Source organism: Pan paniscus, chromosome 4, assembly GCF_029289425.2.
Source record: "Pan paniscus chromosome 4, NHGRI_mPanPan1-v2.0_pri, whole genome shotgun sequence".
NCBI lineage: Eukaryota > Metazoa > Chordata > Mammalia > Primates > Hominidae > Pan > Pan paniscus.
In genome coordinates, this window is record NC_073253.2 from 35,041,789 (window position 1) to 35,065,581 (window position 23,793).

Consider the following 23,793-nt stretch of genomic DNA (forward strand, 5'->3'; position numbering starts at 1 on the left):
AACCCCAGCACTTTGGGAGGCTGAGGTGAATGGATCACGAGGTCAGGAGTTCAAGACCAGCCTGGCCAAGATGATGAAACCCTGTCTCTACTAAAAATACAAAAAAATTAGCCAGGCATGGTGGCGGGTGCCTGTAATCCCAGCTACTCAGGAGGCTGAGGCAGAGAATTGCTTGAACTCGGGAGGTGGAGGTTGCGGTGAGCTGAGATTGCACCACTGCACTCTAGCCTGGGCGACACAGCAAGACTACATCTCAAAAACAAAAAACAAAAAACTAAAAGGCCAGGCGCAGTGGCTCACACCTGTAATCCCAGCACTTTGGGAGGCCAAGGTGGGCAGATCACAAGGTCAGAAGATCGAGACCATCCTGGCCAACATGGTGAAACCCCATCTCTACTAAAAATACAAAAAATTAGCTGAGTGTGGTGGCGTGTACCTGTAATCCCAGCGATTCGGGAGGCTGAGATGGGAGAATCACTTGAACCAGGGAGTCAGAGGTTGCAGTGAGCCAAGACAGTGCCACTGCACTCCAGCCTGGCAAGTGAGCAAGACTCCGTCTAAAAAAAAAAAAAAAAAAAAAATTAGCTGGGCATGGTGGCACATGCCTGTAATCCCAGCTACTCAGGAGGCTGAGGCAGGAGAATCACCTGAACCTGGGAGGCGGAGGTTGCAGTAAGCCGAGATTGTGCCATTGTACTCCAGCCTGAGTGACAGAGTGAGACTCAATCTCAAAAAAATATATATGTATATATTTATATATGTATATATTTATATATACACATATATTTATATATGTATATATTTATATATACACATATATTTATATATGTATATATTTATATATACACATATATTTATATATGTATATATTTATATATACACATATATTTATATATGTATATATTTATATATACACATATATTTATATATGTATATATTTATATATACACATATATTTATATATATGTATATATTTATATATACACATATATTTATATATATGTATATATTTATATATATGTATATATTTATATATACACATATATTTATATATATACATATATTTATATATATGTATATATTTATATATATATACACACACATATATATATGGAGGTGAATAGGGGAAAACTGTATAAATGACTGAAAGTGGTTGCCTCTGGGGTAGGAACTAGAAGGTAAGGAATGGAGACTGGAGAGGATATTTTTCATTTTATTTTTTGTAATATTTGGACCCGTTTTATGTCATTGTCAATTTGTAAACTTTTGACACTAAAAATTTTTACTCTAAAAATTAAAAAAATTGCCAGGCGTGGTGGCTGACACCTGTAATCCCAGCACTTTGGGAGGCTGAGGTGGGTGGATCATCTGAGGTCAGGAGTTCGAGACCAACCTGACCAACATGGTGAAACCGCGTCTCTACCAAAAATACAAAAATTAGCCAGGTGTGGTGGTGGGCGCCTGTAATTCCAGCTACTCGGGAGGCTAAGACATGAGAATAGCTTGAACCCAGGAGTTGGAGGTTGCAGTGAGCCGAGATTGCGCCATTGTATTCCAGCCTGGGCAACAGAGCGAGACTCCGTCACACACACAAAAAAAGGGCCAGGCATGGTGATGGTGATCCACACCTGTAATTCTAGTACTTTGGGAGGCCGAGGCAGGTGGATCACGAGGTCAGGAGTTCGAGACCAGCCTGACCAACATGGTGAAACCCCATCTCTACTTAAAAAAAAAAAAATTAAAAAACATTTTGCATATGCTGGGTGCAGTGGCTCACGCCTGTAATCTCCGCATTTTGGGAGGCCAAGGCAGGTGGATTGCTTGGCCTCAGGAGTTCAAGACCAGCATGGGCAACATGGTGAAACCCAGTCTTTACAAAAAATACAAAAATTAGCCAGGCTGTGATGGTGCATACCTGTAGTCCCAGCTACTCAGGAGGCTGAGGTGGGAGAATCACTTGAGCCTGGGAGGTGAAGGTTATAGTGAGCCGTAATGGCATCATTGCACTCCAGCCTTCCAGCCTGGGCAACAGAGAGAGAGACCCTGTCGCCAAAAAACAAAACAAAACAAAAAAAAACAAACAAAAACCTGTGCATATATTAATTTAATAGAAATAAATGACAATATAGCTATCAGAGAAATGGGGTGAAGGCACTATAGGGCTCTGATTACTTTTTGCCTGGGGCTTGCAAATTTATAGCTATTTGTTTCTAAATGAATACTTTGTTGTTTACTTTTAATTGAAATTAATTAAACTTCGTCCACTGGATTGAGGTTCCTAGAGACCTCATAAGTGAAAATTAAAGAAATTTCTCCTTTTATATTTAAAAACCAACAGAATGCTTCACTAGGTTTTTTTTCAAAGTTGTTCATGTTTTAAATAATTAGAATAATTGGAAATTAAATTTGTAATAAAGTTGCGATCTTGGCTCACTACAACCTCCGCCTCCCAGGTTCAAGCGATTCTCCTGCCTCAACCTCCTGAGTAGCTGGGATTATAGGTGCCTGCCACCACATCCGGCTAATTTTTGTATTTTTAGTAGAGATGGGGTTTCACCATGTTGGCCAGGCTGGTCTCCAACTCCTGACTTCAGATGATCCACGCACCTGAGCTTTCCCAAAATGTTGGGATTACAGGCATGAGCCACCACGCCCAGCCAGTGTGTGGTGTTTTTAAACTCAACATTGAACTCTACCAAAAAAATCTTCAAATTCAGGAGGAGAAAAAAGCAAATTATAAGCTAGATATTTATGTTATATATACTTATATATAATTATGTTATATAAAAGGAGCTAATTCAGTTAATTTAAGAAAATTTTTGTGGGGGAAATATTTCACATGGTCTGCCAAGAGCTATACAGTCTTATTAAAACAGGTCTGTTACTGCTGGTTACTGAAAAAGCCACATCAAAAGAGCTTGACTGTAAAATTATCTACGTGTTATGAACATCAAGTCTCCCCTGAAAAAGTCTGCAGAGTACTTAAAATAAAAATTAAGGTGCCACTGTTTCGTGTTATGTCTGCTAACATTACCTCTACTCTTGTTAACCAACCACGATGCAAAGGAAGCTACTAACCAGACCTTAAATAGTAACTGCAAAGTCCTCAGAGCCAGAAGGCAGGTAAACCTCCAGATCTGGCCACATTCCTTTGAAAAAACTTTGAGTGGGGACAGGGAACGAGCCTGTATAGACTGTTTCTTTTTAATTTTCTTTTTCTTTTCAAGATGGAGCCTCATTCTGTCGCCTAGGCTGGAGTGTAGTGGTGTTTTCTCGGCTTACTGCAACCGCCACCTCCTGGGTTCAAGTGATTCTTGTGCCTCAGCCTCCTGAGGAGCTGGGATTAAAGATATGTGCCGCCACGCTCGGCTAATTTTTGTATTTTTAGTAGAGACGAGGTTTCACCATGTTGGCCAGGCTGGTCTCGAACTCCCAACCTCAGGTGATTTACCCACCTCGGCCTCCTAAAATGCTGGGATTATAGGCATGAGCCACTGTGCCCGGCCTCTTTTTTTTAATGGACAGATCCTGCCTCATGTTTGTTTGTATAAATAGAAAAGAATGGTACCAGCTCCATGCAGAAACAGATGGCAGCCCAGGGCTCACACCAGTCCTTCTGTCCTCCCATTGGTAGACAGAGGCCTCTCCTCCAGATCCTTTGTGGGTGTGCATGGGCACCCTTGGAAATTTGAACTGGAGCTGGAACTGGAACTGGAACTGGAGCTGGAACTGGAACTGGAACTGGAGCTGCAACTGAAGTCTGGGCTTTGGTTGGAGCCTTGGCCTTGGACTTTGGCCGGCAAAACCAGCCTTGGCCAGGTGGGTTCAAGCATGCTTCCTAAGCTTGGGGTGGATGATTCAGGCAAGTTGATTGAATTTTCAGCTGATGTCTTTTGGTATCTTGAGCTTGACCATGTAGGGGTGAAGGGCAAACTTCCCCTTTACCCTCTGAAGTTTCACTGAAAATCAACCGACAAGGCAGATTAAAAGGATAAAAGACATACAAATTTATTTGATCATAGTTTTACATGCCATGGGAGCCTTCAGAATGAAGACCCAAAGATACAGGAAAATTGTCCATTCTTATGCTTACATTCAACAGAGTATGGACGGCCATGTAGAAATGTGACTGGACAAAAAGTATATTGTTACCAGAGTGGGGTCCTCATCCAGTCCACAAGAGAGGGTTCTTGAACCTCACGCAAGAAAGAATTTGGGGCAAGTCCATAAAGTGAAATCAAATTTATTAGAGAAGTAAAGGAATAAAGAATGGCTACTCCATAGGCAGAGCTGCAGCATGGGCTGCTCAACTAATTATACTTACAGTTATTTCTTGATTATATGCTAAACAAGGGGTGATTTATTCATGAGTTTTCCGCGAAAGGGATGGGCAATTCCCAGAACTGAGGGTTCCTCCTCCTTTAGACCATATAGGGTAACTTCCTGATGTTTGTAAACTGTCCTGGTACTGGTGGGAGTGTCTTTTAGCATGCTAATGAATTATAATTAGTGTATAATGAGCAGTGGGCACGACCAGAGGTCACTTTGGTCGCCATCTTGATTTTGATGGGTTTTGGCCGGCTCCTTTACTACATCCTATTTTACCAGCAAGGTCTTTGTGACCTGTATCTTGTGCTGACCCCCCCATCTCATCCTCGAAGAATGCCTTAACTTCCTGGGAATACAGCCCAGCAGGTCACAGCCTTATTTTACCCAGTCCCTATTCAAGATGGAGTCTCTCTGGTTCAAATGCCTCTGACACTATTAACCTGGTTTTGAAGATGAGGAAACTAAGGCTTGGAGGTCACCCAGCTACTTCTTGGTAGAGTTAGAATTTGCAGCTTCCTGGCTTGAAAACTCAGGCTTTATCCTTTTCTGGTACCTTTCAATAGAGGCTACAAGTCCCCAGGTTATTTATTTATTTATCTATTGAGATAGAATTTTGCTCTTGTTGCCCAGGCTGGGGTGCAATGGCACCATCTAGGCTAACTGCAACCTCCGCCTCCTGGGTTCAAGTGATTCTCCTGCCTCAGCCCCCTGAGTAGCTGAAATTACAGGTGCCCACCACCATGCCTGGCTAATTTTTGTATTTTTAGTAGAGACAGGGTTTCGCCATGTTGGCCAGGCTGGTCTTGAACTCCTAACCACAGGTGATCCACCCACCTTTGCCCCTGAAGATGCTGGGATGACAGGTGTGAACCACCGTGCCAGGCCAAGTGCCCAGGTTATTAAGACTCTTTCTCCAGGTGGCAGACATCCACATTCTCAGAGTCCTCTCACATTGGCATGGAACTAGCAATGTAGGGGAGGGAAAAATGGCTTCCCTCTACCCTTCTAGGTTCTTTGCTTGGATTGCAAATTAAATTGACATAACAGAGATTTCTTTTTTTTTTGAGACGGTATCTTGCTCTGTCGCCCAGGCTGGAGTGCTGTGGCACAATCTCGGCTAACTGCAACTTCCGCCTCCTGAGTTCAAGCGATTCTCCTGCCTCAGCTTCTGCGTAACTGGGATTACAGGTGCGCACCACCTCGCCCGACTACTTCTTTTGTATTTTTAGTAGAGATGGGGTTGCACCATGTTGGTCAGGCTGGTCTCAAACTCCTGACCTCGTGATCCGCCCACCTCGGCCTCCCAAAGTGCTGGGATTACAGGCATGAGCCACCACGCCTGGCCGACATAAGACAGATTAACAGAAGAAAAACCGTTTTAATTACCTGCATACGCAGCAGCACAGGAATCTCACAAAACATGAAGGGCCAGATGATTGAAGCTTATAGCATTCTGAGCTAGAAATAAATAAGGGCTTGGGGCTTCTGTGGGGACAGTGGGGAGGCACCACAGGTTAGGATATAGGAGGGTTAGTGGAGGAAATGTATGGTAAATAATGTTGCCTTGTGGCTGCGCGCGGTGGCTCACAACTGTAATCCCAGCACTTTGGGAGGCTGAGACGGGCGGATCACGAGGTCAGGAGTTCGAGACCAGCCTGACCAACATGGTGAAACCCTGTCTCTACTAAAAATACAAAAATTACCCGGGCGCGGTGGCGCGCGCCTGTAATCCCGGCTACTTCAGAGGCTGAGGCCGGAGAATCGCTTGAACCCGGGGGGCGGAGGTTGCAGTGAGCCGGGATCATGCCAATGCACTCCAGCCTGGGCGACAGAGCGAGACTCTGCCTCAAAAAAAAAAAAAAAAAAAAAAAAAGTTGCCTTGTTATGTAGATAAAGTCTCTCATGTAATAAAAGTTCTCTGAGCAGCTGCCTTCCTGACACAGATACTTTTACTATGTGGACTTCCTTTATAGATGTAAATTTGCTTTACAAAAGGACAGCTTTTCAGAACTACTCCCGTGTCTGCAGTTTCTCAGAATAACCAGCTTGAAATGTGCCAAACAAGTGTATTTTGGGATAGCATATTTTGGTATTCTACAGTCATAATTTGGGGTGCTGTGGCCTGAGCCTCAGCAGCAAAAAGAGGACATGATTCAGGGTTCGGAGCGCTGGATTCTATTACCAGCTCTGCCCCCTAACCCAGTGGTCTCTTGTGAAAGGTCCTCGAGTTCCGAGTCGAGTCAATTTCCCTAAAAGGCAAAGAGGCATCGGAGTTCCAGCTGGCTTAAACATTTGTAGATTTCGCGCCTTCCCTTTTCGCCCCTCCTTCCTCTCCACCCGTCTCCCCACCCCGAGCTACTAGGGGGCCTGCCCATTTCCCCAGGCCAGGAGTAGGGCTGAAGTGAAGTGACCGCGGCCGTAGCCAACAGCGAAGCTCATTAGAAAGTCCTGGTGAGAGCCTCAGCTTCTGATGAGTCACACATCGCCACGGAGCAGGTTGCTGCGCTTGACTGATTGGGTTTACCCTATTTTTGTTTTGAGTTAGAGCCAACTGTCCTCATTCCTTTTCGTGGCTCTGAGTAGGGCCTGCTCCATTATATCTCTTTCTCTAAACGCCTGCATCTGAGATGCTGGAAAATCCTGCGCAGCTCATAACCCAAGGCCTGGTTTCCATTCACCTTTCCTCTTCTACTCCTAAGCTGCCCAAGACACTCCTTTGCCAGAGCTCTGTCTGGAAACGAGTCCCTCTAAGGTCAAGCCTTGCGTCATGTGCCAGGGGATCAGACGAGTGGATTCCAGGCCCAGTTTTACTTCCTCAACTTTGCTGTGAGGCTTTGGGCAAGTTATTTAACCTCTCTGGGCTTCAGTTGCCTCACCGCTAAAATGGGTACGGTAATGCTTATTTGAAAGAGCAAAGGGATTGGCGCAAAAATCGCACTAACAGAAATATCTTCATTCCGGCAGGGCGCGGTGGCTCACGCCTGTAATCCCAGCACTTTGGGAGGCCAAGGCGGGCGGATCACCTGAGGTCAGGAGTTCGAGACCAGCCTGGCCAAGATGGTGAAACCCCGTCTCTACTAAAAATATAAAAAATTAGCCGGGCGTGGTGGCAGGCGCCTGTAATCCCAGCTACTCGGGAGGCAGAGGTTGCAGTGAGCCGAGATCGCGTCACTGCACTCCAGCCTGGGCGACAGAGTGAAGCTCCGTCTCAGAGAAAAAAAAGAAAAAAAAAAAAGAAATACCTTCATTCCTCTTGGGGAGGTGGCTGTGAGGACAGCAGATCTGAGTGGGAGAAAACCTAGAGACGGCCTCCCTGCCTTCTGTATGGAACAAGCAATTATTGGGCACCCTCTTTTTAGTGAGGAAGCAGGGACGGAAAATGAGTCCTTGGGCCAGCGCAGGAGGAGAGGCTGGAAAACATATCAATATTCAGGGAGGCACGGAAAGGGCTCTCAATGGATCTCTCACCAAGTGCCATCAGGGCAGAACAGTCAAGGGCCCAGGGATTCGAGGAAGCTTGGGAGGCGCGGAGAGCCCAAAAGTTGAAAGTTTTCTTGGCAGATGAGGGAGGGAAAGGGATTTCAGGAACAAGGATCTCGTGGGTGGGCTGTCCCAGTTGGCGCGCGGCAGAGCGCAGACCAGCACCCGGCGGTCTGGTCTGTGCAGGAAAGGCAGGAACCGCTTACTAAGGCTCCAACCTTTTAGAGGCAGCAACAAGCTCTTTCTCCGGATCCGAAGGCGGAGAGGCGCTGCGCTCTCATTTGGCGAGGGCCCGAGCGCGGCCAGACCGCGCACCAGACCCGGAGCGTGGGGCCCAAAGGCTGGCGGCCGACTCCGGAGCTCGGCGCCCCAACCGGGAAGTGATCGCAGCAGCCCACCCGCCTGACGCCAGCGGAAGTGCGAGCCCGGGTCGAGCCTGCTCCGCCGCCGGGCGCCCGGGAAGGGGCGGGCACGGGGCGGGGCTGGGGGCGGGCGGGGCGGGGCCGGCGGCGGGGCGGGGCTTGGCCGCGGTTGTTTTTACCCAGGCCTCGGCGCCTAGGCGCTCCGCCGAGGCTGATCTTCGTTCAAGTGTGAGCCGCGGCTGAGCCCAGCGCTCGAGGCGCGAGGCAGCCAGGAGGGCCCGTGCGGCGCGGGGAGCCAGCGAGCGCGCCTTCGGCATTGGCCGCCGCGATGTCAGCTCAGTGCTGTGCGGGCCAGGTGAGCGAGGCCGGGCGCAGCGCGGGGGTTGTCAGATCGGAGAACCGGGCCAGGAGTCCAGGCGTGGAGGACCTGCCTGGGTGCGCTCCCAGCTCCGCGGCCGAACGTAGGGCCCGGGTGGGTCGCTCGGGCTGGCCCCACGGCGCTCAGCCGTCCGGGAAATCCTGTGCCCTGGGCGGGCGGGAAGGGGCAGGGGGAAGCCCGAGAGGCTACCCCGGGGTCTTCCCGTCCGGCCTCCGGGACTCCGCGTGGGGCGGGGCGTGCCGGGCTCGGGCGGAGGATCCCGACTGCTCCAGGGGCGTGTCGCCTCTTGCGCCGAGCACTGGTGAATAGCGCTGAGCTCCGTAGCCCTCTCCACTCTGCTTGTCGGATGAATCCAGGAAGAAAAGTGGGTTTAGGCACCGTCTCCTTTGCTATGCCCTGAATAAAACTTGGGTCAAACAACCCAGGCAGGTTGCGCTTGGCATCTCGTAGTCGAGCGTGGGCTCTGTACCTTTGAGAATGTCTCGAAGCCTGACTTCCAAACTACCGGGCGCAGGTCTGGGCGAAGGGAAAACTCAGCCCTGCTTCCTGAATTTCCCGACCCAACCCTGGCTCGGTACTAGCACGACTGCCTGGGTAGGGCTGGAGCCTTCCTGCCTCTCTTTGCAAATAAACTTGTTCGAACCTGTTTTTTAACTCTCGCCTATTTAAACCTATGATGTCTTAAAACATTATGTCTCCTACCAGTTACTGCATCAGTGTAGAATTAGTACGTCTTAGCCCTGTAATGCTGGTTTCACTCCTTCCTGCAGAGTTAGAAAAAACGAAGTAGGTGAGTCTCGTGGATGTGGAGCTCTTTTCTCCCTTTACATGTGGATTATCAGCGTTTCGGTACAGAGTTTTAATGGAGTGTTTTCACGAACGAATCAGACTCTAGGGAGCATCCTGGTTCGGGGTGTTCTTGCTGACAGCCTTTCCACAATCGAGGCCAGCTGTAAGTGATGGAGTGGTTAAACTGTGGGTTTCTGTAACCGGCGATTATACTGGCAGATAATCTGTCCTGTTTAGAGTGGCCACGTGGAGCTGTCTTGGTTTTTGAGGTCTAATACTGTGCTTGGCATACATTTTTTCAGAGTTGAGGAAATTGAGGCTTTTGACGACTGAGATGAAATGATTTTTTTCCCCTGAGTCAGGCAGAGAGAGAAAGAGAATGAGAATGGTCACCACCTTACCAGGTATTTGAGAACAAGGTGGACCAGGAAAGACTGTTTTCAGAAAGCTCTGCAAATCTTTTATTCCCGTTTTGAAATACTTTTTCTCCAATATGATGCAATACTTTTTATTACGTAGTAATGATATAGCTCTTTAGGGGCATCTGTCCTGGTCCCTTGAAGTCCCCTTGAGGCTCTTTCTGCCATTCCCAAGTTCCTAATTTAGAGCTCTGTAATTACCAGTATTCAAATGGGTTTTGTAAAAGAATTATTTTGCTATTGATGTTTTAGCAGGTTTCTAAAGTCTCCCCTCTTAGGACTTTGGAAAGAACCAAATCAAAGTTAACCCCTGCTTTCCCAGGCCTGCTGGAGGCATCACTGTGGTGGGCCTCAGTGCTGTGTGATGGTGATCACACTGTGATTTCCTGTGGATGGGGCGGTAGGAAGTTAAAAGAAAAGCAAACAGGCTGGGCGCAGTGGCTCATGCCTGTAATCCCAGCACTTTGGGAGGCAGAGGCGGGCGGATCACCTGAGATCAGGAGTTGGAGACCAGCCTGACCAACGTGGAGAAACCTCATCTCTACTAAAAACACAAAATTGCCGGGTGTGATGACGCATGCCTGTAATCCCAGCTACACAGCTAAGGCAGGAGAATCGCTTGAACCCAGAGGCAGAGGTTGCGGTGAGCTGAGATCACGCCATTGCACACCAGCCTGGGCAATGAGCAAAAAGAGCAAAACTCCATCTCAAAAGAAAGGAAAGCAAGCAAAACCTCACAGCACCATCAGAAGTTACCAATTCTTGTTTGTTTCTGTGGGCACCTACCTTTTGCCAGGAGCCTGCTATATAGTCATAAGTCAGACAAGCATTTCTGCTCTCAATGGCCTATCTGGGCAGGGGAGATCATTCATAAACATGTAAACAATGAAACAATGAATATGGTACTGGTACTGTCAGAAGGCCGTGTGGTAAGCAGCCTTGAGGAGGGTTGCCGAGGGAGTCTGAGAAGATGCCTGTGGAGTTGAGACTGCTCAGTGAGGAGAGGCAAGGGAGTCTAGGGTGGCTGGGGTGTCTTAGATGAGGTCAGAGAGAAGAGCAGGACCAGAAATGGCCAGAACCTGTCAGCTGCCTTTGGACTTTGGATTTAATTCTGGTTGCAGTGAGAGGCTGTGGGAGGATTCTGAGCAGGGGCGAGCTGTGGTTTGATTTGCACTTAGAAGATAATTGGGATGTCGTGAAGACTGGACTGTAACGGGCTAGAGTGGAGGTGAGGAAAGCAGTTCGAGTTGGTCATGAAGCATTTGGTGAGGAAAACCTAAGTGGATATTTGCCTCTTAGGGGCAAGCAGTGTTCTAGGCTTCAGCAGTGAACAAAAATCCTTTCCTGATGGAGCTCGAATCCTGGCAATCTGCTGTTGCTGTAGTCCCAGGAGGAGACAGCGTGGTACCTTAATTTAGGCTATGGCTGTAGGAGTGAGTACAGTGGGACATCATTGGCTTTGGGTATATTTCAGAGGTAGAACTGGATTTGAGCAAGGATTAGAAGTGGGATGTGGGAATGAGACAGACTCGGTTTCTGGCCTGAGCCACTGGGTAGATGATGATCGCATTACTGAGGTGAAGTAGGAAATTGTTAGGAAGAGGAATTTGGTGAGGAAAACCCAAGTTTCTTGGCTTCGTTACATTAGAGATGCCTATTATAAATTTAATGGAAATGGCAAGTCACCAATTAGGTATTTAGGTTGGGAGAAGTTTGAGGTCGGAGAGAGACATTTTGGTGACTTTCTTTAACTGCGGACCATCCTGAACAATATGTAACCCATAAAAGAGCCTGGGCTTTGGACTCAGGCCTGGGTTTCAATTTGGAAATCTGGACAATGAGGACTGGTGTGACTGGATGAGTTACTTACCCTCTATTACCTCATTTTACCTCAACTATTGAATGGGTACTTCTTAGGGTTATTGGGAAAATTACATGTGATGATAAGTGTAAAGTCTGTAATATAGGATTTGGCAGAGTGTGAGGAACCCCCCAAATCTTACTAGTGGCCATTACCCATCTGCATCAGGATAATATCCAGATCAGCTTATTTTATTTTTGTATCTACTCTGATATTCACTTTGGTTTTGCTTAGGGTGTTGCCTAATGGATGCTAAGAAAGTAGAGATTACAGGGGAGTGGTCACTCAACACTTTATGGGTTCAAAGTTCTGTGCTAGGCCCCTAGAGACACGGTAATGAACACAGGGCTTCCTTGTTCTCCTTTAACTTAAGGGCTATGTGGAGGTGGGAGTGTTGGGGGAAGTTAGCTACAGAAAATGACAGTGCAGGCTGGGCATGGTGGCTCTTGCCTGTAATCCCAGCACTTTGGGAGGCCGAGGCAGGTGGATCGCTTGAGGCCAGGAGTTCGAGACCAGCCTGGGCAACATGGTGAAACCCTGTCTCTACTAAAACAAAAATTAGCCAGGCGTGATGGTGCACGACCTGTATTCCCAGCTACTTGGGAGGCTGAGGCACCAGAATCACTTGAACTTGGAAGGTGCAGGTTGCAGTGAGCTGATATTGAGCACTGCACCCTAGCCTGAGCAACAGAGTGAGACGCTGTCTCAAAAAAAAAAAAAAAAAAAGGAAAAGAAAAGAAAATGACAGTGCTCACTGTCAGAGCGGAAGTGAGGTGTGTGCTTGGAAAATCTAGACAACCTTTCCAAGGCAGTTTGACAATAGGGATTGGGAGGGCTTGCTGCAGGCAAGTATAGGCATTTATGACAATAATAATGCTGAAATTTATTTCAGCCCACAGTATGTGCTTTGTTTTTACATACATTATAATTCATTCGTTCCTCACAAAACCCCTGCTTGGCCTCCTTTTACAGATGAGTCAACTAAAGTATAGAGAAATAAATGAACTGATGTTACCAACTGACTGATGGTAGAGCCAGGCCTTGCATACTGGCCCACCTGACTTGAGTTGGGTGACTTTTGTACCAGACTGCTATTCCTTATTATTCCTATATGAATAAATAATAATTGCTCCAGATGGACCCAGTGCAGTTTTGAATACCCTGCTATTGGCTGTTTTCGTAGATATTGTTGGCTGCCGTAGTTAATGGTTGGGTGAGGCTTAACTTCTCCCTCATGCCTAATTCAGGTCATAAAGACCAAAGTCACAGACCAAATTCTGTCACACATACAGACAGTGGCAGGCGTATGGAATAGTCATGCAGCCTGTTCTGAGACTTCCTGACATTCCAGCTCTTTGACCTTGTTGGTGCTCTGATAGGCTTCTTGCCTGAAAAGTTCACCCGAGGCAGATGCGCCAACATTCCAGTAGGCAAGACTCGGCTAATGTCTGGTTGGTGGGCAGCCAAGACTATTGCACCAGGAGGATCAAGCCCATGGTTGCCATTCTGAGTAAAGGTTCACTCTGTCTTTTTTTTTTTTTGAGACAGCGTCTCATTCTGTCACCCAGGCTGGAGTGCAGTGGCGCGATCTTGGCTCCCTGCAACCTCCGCCTCCCGGGTTCAAGCGATTCTCCTGCCTCAGCCTCCTGAATAGCTGGGATTACAGGCACCTGCCACTACACCTGGCTAATTTTTGCATTTTCAGTAGAGATGGGGTTTTGTCATCTTGGCCAGGCTGGTCTCGAACTCCTGACCTCAGGTGATCCGCCCGCCTCTGCCTCCCAAAGTGCTGGGATTACAGGCATGAGCTACTGCGCCGGCCCTATTCACTCTATCTTTATAGCCAGTTTATGCAAGGCAGGAATGCCCAGGCCCAGGTATTTCCAGCCAGATCCTATTTCTAGATCACCAAGATTTTCCTCAATGAAAACCCATGTATGTATGTATGTATGTATGTATGTATGTATTTAAAGATGGGATCTAGCTCTTGCCCAGGCAGGATTGCAGTGGCTCAATCATAGCTCACTGCAGCCTCCAACTGCTGGGGTCAAGCAATCTTTCTGCTTCAGCCTCCCAAGTAGCTGGGACTACAGGTGCGTTCTACCATGCCTGGCCAGTTTTTAAAAATTTTTGTAGAGACTGGGTCTGGCTTTGCTGCCCAGGCTAGTAAAACTCATTTCTGATGTCCGTTATGTTAATTAACAAAGCCTTGAATGCCACCAGGAACTGTCCATCACCAAAGATAAACAAAGCGGGACATTAGTTAAAGCAGTAAAAACACGTTTATTCAGTAACTATTGACTGTAGGGGAAAGAGCTGAGCTCCATTCGATTTTGTGCAGAGGTGACTAGGCCTTTTAAAGTGAGCATAAGGGAGTAAGGAGGGGAGTGAGCGGTGGCTCAAGAGTCAGGAAAGTGAAAAGTTACAAAGGGTTGGTCGCTGTAAATGCAATTAGGCCAGCTGTGTGGCCTTTGATTAAATGTTTGCTGGAATAGGGGTCTTATCAGGGCAACTGATGCCCCTATAATGCAGCTTAAAACACACACCCACATACACAGAGTCCATGAAGAAGACTTATTTAAAAAATAAATTACATACCGCATACAATAATGATGATTCCAGGCCGGGCATGGTGGCTCACGCCTATAATCCCAGCACTTTGGGAGGCTCAGGTGGGCGGAGTTCGAGACCAGCCTGGCCAACATGGCGAAACCCTGTCTCTACTAAAAATACAAAAATTAACCGGGCATGATGGCATATGCCTGTAATCCCAGCTACTCAGGAGGCTGAGGCAGGAGAGTCGCTTGAACCTGGGAGGCGGAAGTTGCTGTGAGCCAAGATCATGGCACTTCACTCCAGCTTGGGCAAGACAGCGAGACTCCGTTTCAAAAAAAAAAAAATAATAATAATAATGATGTTTCCCCCAAAATGTCCTTCCTTCTTCACTGTAAAACCCAAATCTCTACTTTGAGGTCCCAGCTCAATTAATGTTTCCTCAGTAATGATCTTTCTCTTGTTTTGAGAGTCCTCACAGAATTTCTGCTTCGTGGACTTGATTGCACCACTTAGTACTGGGTCATCTGATGCATTGGAATTAAATCCTGGCTACTGCAAGGATGTTTCCTCTCTTCTTATAAGCAGAGCACTTATTGTGACCTAGCTGAACCCCCTGTTGAGCTCTTTTGGTTACAAAACTCTTGTTCCCTATTGCTCTTTGTTTATAGTGATTGGAAATGTTAGGTCCTCATTATATTACATGGTGCTTCCACTGGAAGGGATCCAGTTACAAAAATTCATTGTTTCCATGATGATACTTTTTTGAACAATGTGGGAAGTATTTGTGAAACAGAGGGAAATCACACATATCATTACCCAGAGAGAACCACATTTTGATGCTTTATAGTCAGTTACTTATATTTAATATTTATTATTTTATTTTTTTTATTTTTGAGACAGAGTTTTCGCTCTTGTTGCCGAGGCTGGAGTGCAATGGCGTGATCTTGGCTCACTGCAACCTCCGCCTCCCAGGTTCAAGCAGTTCTTCTGCCTCAGTCTCCCGAGTAGCTGGGATTACAGGTGCCCGCCACCATGCCCAGCTAATTTTGTGTTTTTAGTAGAGATGGGGTTTCCCCATGTTGGCTAGGCTGGTCTTGAACTCCTGATCTCAGGTGCCCGCCTCAGCCTCCCAAAGTGCTGGTATTACAGGACTGAGCCACTGTGCCCGGCCGATATTTATAATTTTACTTTGCAAAGTTGGGATTTTGCTGGAAGTGCTGTATTTGATCCCACTCTTTTTGCCTAATTATGAGGTGACTGATAAAGTTTTTTTTAACATGCACCCACCACTTATTGTAGCTGTTAATGTTTTCTGGGTTTACATTCATATGTAGATAGTCTTCTACCTTCAAACTTGATGGTTTCTTTTTTTTTTTGGAGACAGAGTCTCGCTGTGTTGCCCAGGCTGGAGTGCAGTGGTGCGATCTCGGCTCACTGCAAGCTCCGCCTCCCAGGTTCACACCATTCTCCCGCCTCAGCCTCCCGAGTAGCTGGGACTACAGGCACCCATCACCACGCCCGGCTAATTTTTTGGTATTTTTAGTAGAGACGGGGTTTCACCATGTTAGTCAGGATGGTCTCGATCTCCTGACCTCATGATCCACCCGCCTTGGCCTCCCAAAGTGCTGGGATTACAGGCGTGAGCCACCGTGCCCGGCCTGATGGTTTCTTCAGAGGTGTTAATGTTGAATGTGTGAAAGTCACTTAATGAGCTTTTTGCGTTAAGAGGTTTGGGTGTGTTTCTATTCCCAAAAGGACAAAAGTAATGAAAAAAAATCCCTAATTTCATCTCTGTTAGATGGCATCATTGACAATATATTTCTGTCATTTTCAACATTTTCTTTAACTTTGACCTTTTCTTTTTACAATTACTTTCACAGATAACGTCTGTCCAAATGGTGGTTGAGTCACTGTTTTCCTGCTGTATGATGGTGGCCATCTTTGCTTCCACTGCATTAACATTGAGGCCTGTGTTTCTTATCACTAGCACTGGCACTTTTATTTTCCTGTTCATCTTTATAAAGATGTGGGCACAATGCAGTAAAATGCCCTATAATTGTTCTGTCAAGGTGGTGTTTTGGTTGATGTTGGCTAAATACGGTAGTACCCCTTTACTTGCAGTTTTGCTTTCTGTGGTTTCAGTTACCTGAGGTCTATTGGGGTATGAAAATATTAAGTGGAAAATTCCAGAAATAAACAATTCACCGGTTTAAATTATGCCCTGTTCTGAATAGTGTGATGAAACCTCACTCCATCCCACTGGGATGTGAATCAATTCTGGCCAGCATCTCCATGCTGTCTAGCTGTCTACCTATGCTCCTCACCCCTTAGTCACTTAGGAGCCATCTCGGTTATCAGATCCACTGTCGCAGAATTGCAGTCCTTGTGTTCAAGTCATTCAAGTCACCCATATTTGACTTAGTGGCCCCAAAGCGCAAGAGTAGTGATGCTGGCATAGTGTCATAAGTGTTTGATTTTATTATTTGTTATTGTTGTTAATCTCTTAACTGTGCCTAATTTAGAAATTAAACTTCATCATGAGGCCAGGCAAGGTGGCTCATGCCTGTAATCCCAGCACTTTCAGAGGCTGAGGTGGGTGGATCACTTGAGCCCAGGAGTTAGAGACCAGCCTGGGCAACATGGAGAAACCCTGTCTCTACAAAACACACAAAAATTAGCCAGGGCATGGTGGTGTGTGTGCCTATATAGTCCCAGCTACTTGGGAGGCTGAGGTGGGAGGATCACCTGAGCCCAGGGAGGTCGAGGCTGCAGTGAGCCATGGTTGTGCCACTGCACTCCAGCCTGGGTGACAGAGTGAGACCCTGTCTTAACAACAACAAAACTTTCTCATAGGTATGTATATACAGGAAAAAACACAGTATATATGGGGTTGGGTACTATCCACACTTTCAGGCATCCACTGGGGATCTTGGAACACATCCTCCTTGGGTAAGGAGGGACTACTCTATATAGCTCACTGGTGAGCTGATACAGGAAGGGTGGCTTAAGGGTATCTTTGTGTAGTGTAGCTAAATTCAGGTTGTCAGGTAATCCTCTGTCACTTACCTTGAACAGTATGGAGAGTGAAGGTTGCACTCTTAGTTGGAGAGTTCGCTTGACGGTTGCTCATTCAAATATGTTTTCTTGGGCAGCTCTGTAGCTGACCTGTCCAGCTGACAAATAGCTTTGGACTGCAGCAAGTCTGACTTTGTAGGCACGGTTGAGGAGAGGCCAGTCTGTAGGTGTGGAAGGCAGCCTCTGACTCATCTCTCTGTTCTAATTAAATAAAAGGTAACACTCCCTTCCCCATTGCTTGCTTTCCGCCCTCGTTTTCTGTATAGAGGCTGTAGATTTCCCACAGATACTGAGTATCTGGGAGTGACTATGAGACACGGAAGCTTTACTTTCCAGTTTTCCAGGTATTTTAATGTAGTCACCAGTTAGAGCCTCAGAAAGGGCACTGCAGTAATTATGGCATTGTCTACTTTTATTTCAGAGCAGTATGTGGCCAGATCATCTATGATAACTTGATGTTAAAAAGGAAGTCTTCATATAAGCTGATATGTCTACAGAACTAGCCATTGGATGTAATTCTTTGACCAAGCTATTTTTAGTACTTTAAGTGGCCATACCTGCCTAATTGTAAAGACCCAGTGTTTTCTTAGTGTTCTGAGTCAAGCCGCATTGTTAGTGAATTTTACATATTGCTGTTTGCAGTTGAATTTAGGGTTATGATTGGATCCTGAGAACAGTATCAATCAAGTTACCTATCTAAATCACTGTGATTGTTCCCAAATATTAGGCATCCCAAGTAGCCCAGAGTAAACCTTTGCAGCCCTGCTTAAAATGTATTTTAAAACATTTACAGTGAGACTATCCCCATATTCTTCTAGCTTATATATTAATGATATTTCAAAACATTTTAGAACTTAATCTGAGAGTCAGTATAGGGCAGTAGGAAATTCAAATAGTGAGTTGGTGTGATTACACAGAACATCTGTTTGAATTTTAAAGGGAAGCAGGATTTTACTTTTGGCTTTTCTTCCGTAGTTTGCCTTGTGAGATTAAAATTGCTGATGTTTAAGGAAAGCAGCTGTTGTGGAAAGACTTAGTGGGTTTTTATCAGAGAGTAAATTTTGAAACAATTTGTGGGTTTTTGAAGTAAGGTTACAGTATATAGTGATTAGACAGCATTTTCACTCTCTCATGAAAACTGTCTAGTCAAAACAAAAGTAGGAAAAACACATTGCATAACCCCTTAAATCTTATTTATGAAAAGATAACCAGAGGAGATGGGAAAATCAGACTTCTGTTTAAGTATCATTTTTTTATAAACTAGCTAAGTGCATTTTGAAACAAAATTCATGAGGTCTTTGTGGAATGCCTTTTCCATTTTTTTGTTTTGTTTTGTTTTTGCACTCACATTATATCTCAGCAATTTAATGGAGGGCTGATTTCCTAATGCTTTGATCCTTGGTGAGTGTGGTTCACCCGAACTAGGGAGGAATTCAGTCTTTTGTTCTTGATTCCATGCTCATTGATCTCCTCCACTGCCATTCTCAGAAACAATGGCAGTATTTTGTTTCCATAGTAATGAAACTGTTTGCTCTAATAGGATTCTATAGTGGTAATTTTTCTTTAGCTTTGCTAGCCTTATCCCTAAGGACTCTAGGACTTTGTTGGACTTATTTTGTTAGCTGTTACTCTTTTTTTTTTTTTTTTTTTTTTAAAGAGCTGACAATCCCTAAAGTAAAATGTCTATTGATAAATATTCTCTGGGGCCAGGTGTGGTGGCTCACACCTGTAATCCCAGCATTTTTTGGGGCTGAGGCGGGTGGATCACCTGAGGTCAGGAGTTGGACACCAGCCTGGCCAACATGGTGAAGCCCCGTCTCTACTAAAAATACAAAAATTAGCCAGGCATGATAGCACATGCCTGTAATCCCAGATACTAAGGAGGCTGAGGCACGAGAATTGCTTGAACCTGGGAGGCTGAGGTTGTAGTGAGCTGAGATCATGCCATTGCACTCCAGCCTGGGCAACAGAGTGAGACTCTGTCTCAAAAAATAAAAAATAAATAAATGTTCACTGGGTGCCTAGAATAATGAAGTTCAGAGGCTGTAGCTAGCCCTGCTTGTGCTTGGGAGTGACTTGTGAATAGATGCTGAATTTGCTAGCCTATGAGACTGTGCCTGGGCCAGTGCTTCTTCACAGACTGGATTGAGGGTTTGTTTGCCTCAGCTTTGCACCTTTTATCTTTTGGAAAAGGAGTAGAAGCTGGGGGTCCCTTGGCAGGGACATTTGCCCCCAGAAGTGGATGAGCCCATGCAGGGGAGCACGGGGAGAGTGGGTCCTCTTTCCTGAATGGGCTCTAGGGATCCATGCAATCCTGCAGTTGCACACACAGTTGTGTTGTTTATGTCCTGAACACTTTTCCAAGAAGAAAGTCCCCATCATTTCTCAGCTTCTCAAGGAAATCTCACCTCAGGAAAAAACAGCTGTAGTATGAGAAGGAAAGCCTAACCTTGGAACCTTGAGAAACATCTCCAATTTAAAAGGCACACATTCCCTGTAGCCAACAGGGAAATAAAGGAAATTAAGTGAAGGTAGAGCCTGCCTGGAGGGTGGGGAGAGGTGTGGAGCCAACTGGCCTGGTCAGACGACAACTTGGAAGTCAAGTGAGAGAGGAAGATCGAAGATCAGTGCCTGTGGATTTTTGAGAGTGCCGGCCTGTCCGGAGGCTGAGGTGGGAGGATTGCTTGGGCCCAGGAGGTCGAGGCTGGATGAGTTTTGATCTACGACACTCCAGCTTGGGTGGCAGAGTGAGACCATGTTTCTCTTTTTGTTTGTTTTTGTTTTTTTGAGATGGAGTCTCGCTCTGTCACCCAGGCTGGAGTGCAATGGCACGATCTCAGCTCACTGCAACCTCTGCCTTCTGGGTTCAAGCGTTTCTCCTGCCTCAGCCTCCCGAGTAGCTGGGATTACAGGCGCATGCCACTAGGCCCGGCTAATTTTTGTATTTTTTAGTAGAGATGGGGTTCCTCCATGTTGGTCAGGCTGATCTCGAACTCCTGATCTCGTGATCAACCCGCCTCAGCCTCCCAAAGTGCTGGGATTACAGACGTGAGCCACTGTGCCCGGCTGAGACCATGTTTCCAAAAATAAAAAAAGAGTAAGGCCAGGTGTGGTGGCTCATGTCTGTAATCCCAGCACTTTGGGGGGCTGAGGCAGCGTATCACTTGAGGTCAGGAGTTTGAGACCAGCTTGACCAACGTGGTAAAACCCCATCTTTACTAAAAATACAAAAATTAGCCAGGCCTGGTGGCAGACATCTGTAATCCCAGTTACTCAGGAGGCTGAGGCTGGAGAATTGCTTAAACCTGAGAGGCAGAGGTTGCAGTGAGCCGAGATCGTGCCATTGCACTCCAGCCTGGGTGACAGAACGAGACCCCATCTCAAAAAAAAAAAAAAAGTGTTTGGGGGTTTTGGCAGCCTCAGTTTCCAGGCAGCAGAAGGTAGAGAAATGCTGGGGAGCTGAGGAACTGAAGTCAGGGAGGGGAGGTTATTATCTTTTAAGATAAAAGGAGGCGCAGATTAAGAGCCTAAAGAGGTCTGGGCTGGGCCTAAAAGGATGGTAGTAGGAAAACAGCTTCCTGTCCCCAAATTGCAGGATGCTGAAGTTTAACTATTCTTTAAGTTCTGCCAAAATCGAGTCCAAGGGTAGCCCTCCATCCCCTTTTTTCTTCAGAGAAATCCCCCACTTTCTGTGCTCCCCCACCTTCTACTTTTTCTATCAAAGTTTGTGGAATCTCATCAACTGGGATTCAGTTCTTTGAAAAATTCTGTAGAGGCAAGTCTGGTTCTGGAGAGATCCAGGTTTTGCTGCTTGCTTATTTAATTAATTAATTAATTAATTTATTTATTTATTTAAATAGAGACAGGCTCTCACTATGTTGCCCAGGCTGGTCCCAAACTCCTGGGCTTAAGCAATCCTCCTGCCTTGGCCTCTCAAAGTGTTAGAATTACAGGTGGGAGCCACCATGCCCAGCCTTGCTTGATTTTTGAGGCAGGTCATGGAACCACAGAAACTCTTGGAAGATACCTTAAAAGGCATCTGTTTTTTTTAATGACCCATCTGAAGCTTAGATGTCCTTTTTAATGCCCCTCTTCAGTGTGCATCTGTGTTTGAATCTGTCCAGTGCTGGGGAGCTCACTACTGTTCCTAGTTCTTAAATTTTCTTGTTAAGTAGGGGAAATTCCTGTCTTGTCTCCCTAATGTTGTTAAAGAGATAAAATCCCCTTTAACAATATTAGTGATTGTTGAAGGGATACAAATCAGATGTTTTATGTAAGAGTCTTTTTTTATCTGTAAAGTGGTGATGCAGTGTGTCAGGGTTCCGTGTAGGAAGCCAACATCACTCTAGGTATTTTAAAAAGAAGATTTACTATAGGGAATTAGGTATGTTTAAAAAATAATTGTAGAACTAAAGGAGCAAGAATGAAGGGGCCACCCCCTGGGACTCTTGAACTTAAGAATGTTGCCTAAAGACCAGGGGTTCTGTCTAGGTCCTGCTGCTCAGCACACAAAAAGCCCACGACTGAGATCGACAAGGATTGCCAAGGAAGAAAGCTTTAATCAGGTGCTGCAGCCAGGGGGATAGGAGCTCAGTGTCAAATCTGTCTCCCTGACCTACTAAAACTAGAGGTTTGTATAGCAGGGAAGAAATTTAACAATGTGTAACATTTTGAGATGCAGTCTTTGCTCTGTCATTTAGGCTGGAATGCAGAGGCCTGATCTTGGCTCACTGCAACCACTGTCTCCCAAGTTCAAGCAATTCTCATGTCTCAGCCTCTGGAGTAGCTGGGATTACAGGCATGTGCCACCACGCCCGGTTACTTTTTTTATGTTATATATTTTTTTGAGATGGAGTCTCACTGTGTCACCCAGGTTGGAGTGCAGTGGTGAGATCTTGGCTCACTGCAACCTCCGCCTCCTGGGTTCAAGTGATTCTCCTGCCTCAGCCTCCCGAGTAGCTGGAACTACAGGTGCATGCCACCACACTTGGCTAATTTTTGTATTTTTAGTAGAGACAAGCTTTCACCATATTGGCCAGGCTGGTCTCAAACTCTTGACCTCGTGATCCACCCGCCTCGGCCTCCCAAAATGCTGGGATTATAGGCATGAGCCACTGTGCCTGGCCTAATTTTTGTATTTTTAGTAAAAATGGGGTTTCGCCATGTTGACCAGGCTGGTCTCGAACTCCTGACCTCAAATGATCCACCCACCTTGGCCTCCCAAAGTGCTGGGATTACAGGTGTGAGCCACCACACCTGACCTATTTTTCTAAAAGGGTCTTTTTTTAAGTATTTGGTAGATACTAATATAGCCATACCACCCTTTTGGCTTTCAACTAATCTGTCTTTATACTTAAAAGTATGCTTTTTATAGACGTGATAGAACTGGGTCTTTCTTGCTTTTTAATCCAATCTGACAATCTTTGCCTTTTTGTTTTGTTTCACTTTTTTGTTTTGTTTTGTTTTGAGATGGGATCTTGTTCAATTGCCCAGGCTGGAGTGCAGTGATACGTTCACAGCTCACTATACCTTCAATGCCCTGGGCTCAAGTGATCCTCCTACCTCAGCTTCCCAAGGAGCTAGGACTACAGATATGCATCACCTGACATGGATTTTTTTTTTTTTTTAATTCTCTTTTGTGGAGACACGGTCTTACTATGTTGCCCAGGCTGGTCTCAAACTCCTGGGCTCCAAGTGATCCTCCTGCCTTGGCCTCCCAAAGTGCTGGGATTACATGTGTGAGCCATTGTACCTAGCCAATCTTTGTCTTTTAATTGGATGCTTGGATCATTTACATTTAATGTAATTACTCATATGTTTGCGTTTAAGGCTATAAATTGTTGATCAGTTTCCATTTCATTTCCCCTTCTTTTTTTTATTCCTATTAATTATTTTTTAGCGATGGGGTCTCACCCTGTCACCCAGGCTGGGGTGCAGAGGTGCAATCATAGCTCACTGCAGCCTCAAACTCCTTTGCTCAGGTGATCCTCCTGCCTCAGCCTACCAAGTAACTGAAACCTGGCTCATTTCCTCTTCTGTTCTTTGTTCTTATCTTTTTTTGAGGAGAGGGCTAATTGAATATTTTTCACTGTGTTTATATGCCTTTTTATTTCTTCTTATTATTATTATTTGAGACGGAGTCTTGCTCTGTCACCAGGTTGAAGTGCAGTGGCGCGATTTTGGCTCACTGCAACCTCCGACTCCTGGGTTCAGGCAATTCTCCTGCCTCAGCCTCCCGAGTAGCTGGGATTACAGGCACGTGCCACCATGCCTGGCTAATTTTTGTATTTTTAGTAGAGATGGGGTTTCATTGTGTTGGCCAGGATGGTCTCGATCTCCTGACCTCGTGATCCGCCCACCTTGGCCTCCCAAAGTGCTGAGATTACAGGTGTGAGCCACTGTGCCCAGCCTTGCCTTTTTATTTCTTAAGATGTTCTAAGGATTATAGTATGTAGCACCTTGAAAAAGGGAGAAGCATCAAAACTTTATCATTAGTGATGGAAACCAATCGCTAGGTAGGCAGATCAATTTACTAGATACTGA

General features: G+C 45.9%; 1 protein-coding gene across 4 annotated transcripts in view; it reads left to right on the plus strand.

Moving 5' to 3' along the window:
* Positions 1-8,303: 8,303 nt before the first annotated feature.
* SERINC5 (serine incorporator 5) overlaps positions 8,304-23,793 on the plus strand; it is a 145,758-nt gene continuing 130,268 nt past the window's right edge. For 2 of the 4 annotated variants that reach the window (XM_034959892.3, XM_034959893.3), the window contains exon 1: positions 8,325-8,526. In XM_034959892.3, the coding sequence (XP_034815783.1) occupies positions 8,500-8,526 (27 nt within the window). In that variant the 5' untranslated portion in view covers positions 8,325-8,499. Of the gene's footprint in view, positions 8,527-23,793 lie in introns of all 4 variants that reach the window. The other 2 variants (XM_003822274.5, XM_055112257.2) reach the window with 2 other exon arrangements.